Here is a 4,218-nt window from a genome sequence, read left to right on the forward strand (position 1 = left end):
TAAGTATGAAATGTCCCATGCTCTTGAATGCACCATAGCTGTCTGACGCTCGCGAATGCATCACTGGTCTGTGTAGATGCGCGTTTGATTTTCAGCTGAAGACAAAGCTTTGCAGTTTTAAAACCCACGTCGGATAATCACTGTTTATTGTTGTGTGTGAATAACAAGAGACTACAACAAATAAATCAGCTTTACCTTGGACAAAATCTTTGGATTTAATGTTGTCCATAACATTGCAGTCCGCTAATCCGTGACCTGTGCTTTAAACCGAAGCCAAGAGTAACGAGTAACGTTTGTTTTAAAAATGTAAGGAATAGAAAGTAAAGATACTTGTGTGAAAATGTAATAAGTAGAAGTCAAAAGTAAATAAGTAATGGAGTAAAGTATAGATACCTAAAAAGTGTACTTAAGTACAGTAACGAAGTATTTGTACTTCGTTACTTGACACCTGTGACCACATCTAGAATAAACATTCTGGATGTCTAGAAATTAATATCAGATCTCCATACTCCTAATATTACTGGTCAGCATTTGCAATATTGTAACTATAAAGAAATGTTTTTCAGATATCATAAATACATATTCAGTCAAGCTGATAAATGTCAGAACGGCCACTAAAAATGTGTAAACATTTCTAGATATATGAAACTTAATTTTTGCTAGTTTCATTTTGGTTTTTTTACTCTCTAAAATTCAGTTTCTGCTATAAAAATTTTATTTAGAAAATGTATTATTACAGGTCTAGGAGTGTGATTTTAGTCAGGAAGAATCTTATTTTAGTGATCTACAAATTGAACAACAGAGAGAAGTGCTTTTAAAAGATATAAAAAAACGGCCTGCCATAGTCCACTTCAGATAATTTTATGCATTAACTCGAGCAACAATCTTCTCCTTCGCCACCCTCCTCTCCTTAATAGCTGTAGCACTGTTTCTCTGTCTTTTAACAATTTTTTTGTTTTATTTCATTTTTTTTATTTTTTGCTTTTCTGCATTAAAATCTCCAGAGAGGTAAAATAGAAACTTCCTGTTGCCTGTTGTCATGGTGACTCGTCAAATCGGTGCTCCATTGATAATGGCTTTTCATACTTCTTGCGCACGCGCTTAATTCTGAGTGGACCTACCAGTAGTTAAATTTGATTTAACTAATTAATAGCAGACGTTGTGAAACTGAACACCCAGAATTACCGACTTTAGGCTAAATTAAGCAAAAAGCAAGAGTTGCGGATTTGAATCTGAATTTGTTCAACCTGCTTCATGAAACGGACCCCTTGTTTAGACATAACTCATAGCCTAGAACAGTGTTTCCCAACCTTTTATGACTTGTGTACCCCTTTGGGCATTTTGTCTTACCCCTCTCAGTCAAAAGTATTGATGATTGTAGAAAAGTGGAACATACAATAACTGATTGGAAAATAAAGACTACTTTACTTAATCTTTTAATTTGAGCATTTAATTCTTATCATTGTATTCTTTCCATCTAAAAAAAAAACAACAAAAAAACAACATAAATATGTTGGCTGGGAATTAGTAAGGAATCAAAATAAATACAAATTAAAATCATAATATAAACCCGTATTTATAAAACTGGACTTCCTCTGAGTAAGTCCCTTATAAATACATTTAAACTAATCCTAGGGTGTTCTTTACTTCCAGGATGTTCCTTTGCTTGTTTTGATGTGTCACAGCTGAAGGTAAACTCACAGAAAAACATACTTTCTGGTTAATAAAAGCTTGTTTAATTTTATAGGGTCCTATTGAAGCTGCACAGATCCCAGCACTATTTTATTTTACTACCTACAGTAAGAAAATATTTTCATGTATCCCTTGCAATACCCTGGTCGACCACTAGGGGTACCCCTGCGAAACACTGACATAGAGCATGAGGAGATAAGATATTCGTTACACTAAAACCACATAAGAACATAAATTCAATATTTATCAAAGAGAACAACAGGAAGAGGTTTTTGGTTTGGTCTCCCTTTTACTAGGCTTCACAGCTAAAACAGAAGCACAAATAAACAAAAAAAATGAACAGGAAGTGAGGTATCTGCTGTGCATTTTTCTTCGATCTATTTTCTGTTTCGGTGTTTTACTTAATGTAATCAGTAACATCTAAGCAAATTCTAGATCAGTCATTAAAATAGTGGACTGACAGGAATGTTAGGATGCAACCAGTTCTAAACCAGAGCTGAAAAAGCTGAACATTTAAAACCTTGTTTACATTTTCCATATTTTAGGCCTCCCATGCAAAGCTTTAAATGTGCAATATTTTCACTGTCGAAATTTCTTAAGTAGCTCATTTGTCACATCTTTGGCTTCAAAGATTTGAACAGATTTAAACATCAGACCAAAGTAACCTAAGAAAAAGGAAAATGCCTTATTAAAATTGTGATTTAATCTATAAAACATCCTACTAATATTAGCCTACTAAATTCACAGGTATTTTAAAACCTACCTTGTTTAAAAGTGATGAGGCATGAGCGATTTGTACATGTTCCCTCTGGAAATATTAGCACCTAGAGGTGAAGACACAATTTTGTAATAGCTGTCTACCATGAGCATTTAATTGCTACACAGTCACAGTAAATAACTTCAAATATTCAAAAGTTTATTCATTTCAGTAACTCAGTTTACGTAGGGGGCACAATATATAGATTAATAATAAGCAGAGGGATGTTTTCAAGTCTTTTTTCTATTAACTATAATAATTTTCCACTTAAAGCTCATTTAAACACATTTAAAATGAAAACATTGCATCAAACCAAAAAAAATGCTTAATGCAAAGTCAACTTAAAAAGCGTAGAAGTGTTGATTTTATAGCTAGATTTAATATGAAACATGAAAACTCATGTAGTGTCTGTTTTTGAAGTGTGTTCCCAAACCTGCGGCCATCGGCCCTCAGACTTAGCTCTACTTTCGATTGCCAGTATTGTGTTCTTCCTGGAGTCTGGGTCCTTTCTAGAGACCAGCACTGGTTGGAGACAGCGGACAAACCCTGCAGAGATGGTAAAACATCAGCAACAACGCATCAGTTGTGTCTTTATTGATGAGGAGAAGAATCCTGTATGTAGAATTGACCCCACATACAGTATCATACATGCCTCTTGCAATTAGAGGAATGTAAAAAGACAGTGTGAAATTATGATGTCAGATGAAGTGCGAAAAGAAAAAACACACAAACCTAAAATAGTTTCACACTTGTGTAACTTCCCAAGTTCACACATACATTTCAAGCCCTCAAGCACTCTTGTTTAAAAAAAAAATCTTTTTTTTTTTTTTGTCAAACAAAAGCATTGTTTAGAAATGTCTTACTGCCAAAGATGGGCGTAGCCAGGTTCTCAACCCGAGAGACTGTGGAGGGCAGGCCAGATACAACGCACGCAATCCCATCGTAAAAAGTGGAGTGGGGGGCCACAGCCAGAATGGGGGCCTCGATGTTGCTTGCTTGTTTCCCCTTTACCACGACTCTGAAACCCATCGAGAAGTAATAGGCCCTCCCCAAGGCGGCCATCACTCTTTTACACATGAACCTGTAAAAAGCATAAATGTGTTTTAAAAGATTGTTTTTAGTTTTTTTTTTATTTTTTTATAATAAATCTACAATTAATGGAATCAAGAAACAGCTGAGTTAAAAAAGATAGCCCATATTAGACGAGCAAAGTTAGGAGGTGAAAGCTCAAACTGAAACACTTTAGCAAAACAATAATTGGATCTGTGCATTTTTTTCTAATATATGGATATTAAAGCTTTAATATTTGTGATCTACTGTGCAGGAAGCTTAAAACAATGGAGGGCTGGTTAGAAAAAAAAAATCTCAACCCTCGTAACTGATATGCACTTGTGTTATGTAAAGGTTTCAGATTACTTTGCTGTATTATAACACCAAAGGGTTTCCACATCAACGTTGATAATGCACAACCAGTAACCATGGGGGAAGTGAACAACACTGATCTGTTTCATCATAGAATCGCTCAATTGACAGGACACATTGAGTAGCAAGTGAACATTCAGACCTAAAGGCTGATGTAACACAGTCAGAAAAAAACAGCTACAGTAAGATTTTGAGGCAGTCAGACAGTGGCTGAGTAGTTGCAGTGAGATGAGACAGAGGATCTAAAAACCCACAGCCTTTAAAGGATGATCTCAGTCAGGTCCTATTAAAGGAATAGTACACCCAAAACATGATTAGCCTTCATTTTCTACTCACCCCCATGCTGA

The 4,218-nt window shown here is 35.3% G+C and overlaps 1 protein-coding gene across 1 annotated transcript in view; it reads right to left on the reverse strand.

Moving 5' to 3' along the window:
- The window catches only part of LOC107095136 (lysophosphatidylcholine acyltransferase 2-like), a 19,239-nt gene that overhangs the window by 10,137 nt on the left and 4,884 nt on the right, over positions 1-4,218 (reverse strand). Inside the window, exons 3-5 of the mRNA XM_015391117.1 lie at positions 3,313-3,530; positions 2,883-2,995; positions 2,456-2,516 (exon numbers count right to left, since the gene is read on the reverse strand). Coding sequence (XP_015246603.1) covers positions 2,456-2,516; positions 2,883-2,995; positions 3,313-3,530 — 392 coding nt within the window. The remainder of the gene's footprint in view (positions 1-2,455; positions 2,517-2,882; positions 2,996-3,312; positions 3,531-4,218) is intronic.

This window comes from Cyprinodon variegatus, unplaced genomic scaffold, assembly GCF_000732505.1.
Source record: "Cyprinodon variegatus isolate N-32 unplaced genomic scaffold, C_variegatus-1.0 Scaffold22, whole genome shotgun sequence".
Taxonomy (NCBI): Eukaryota; Metazoa; Chordata; class Actinopteri; order Cyprinodontiformes; family Cyprinodontidae; genus Cyprinodon; species Cyprinodon variegatus.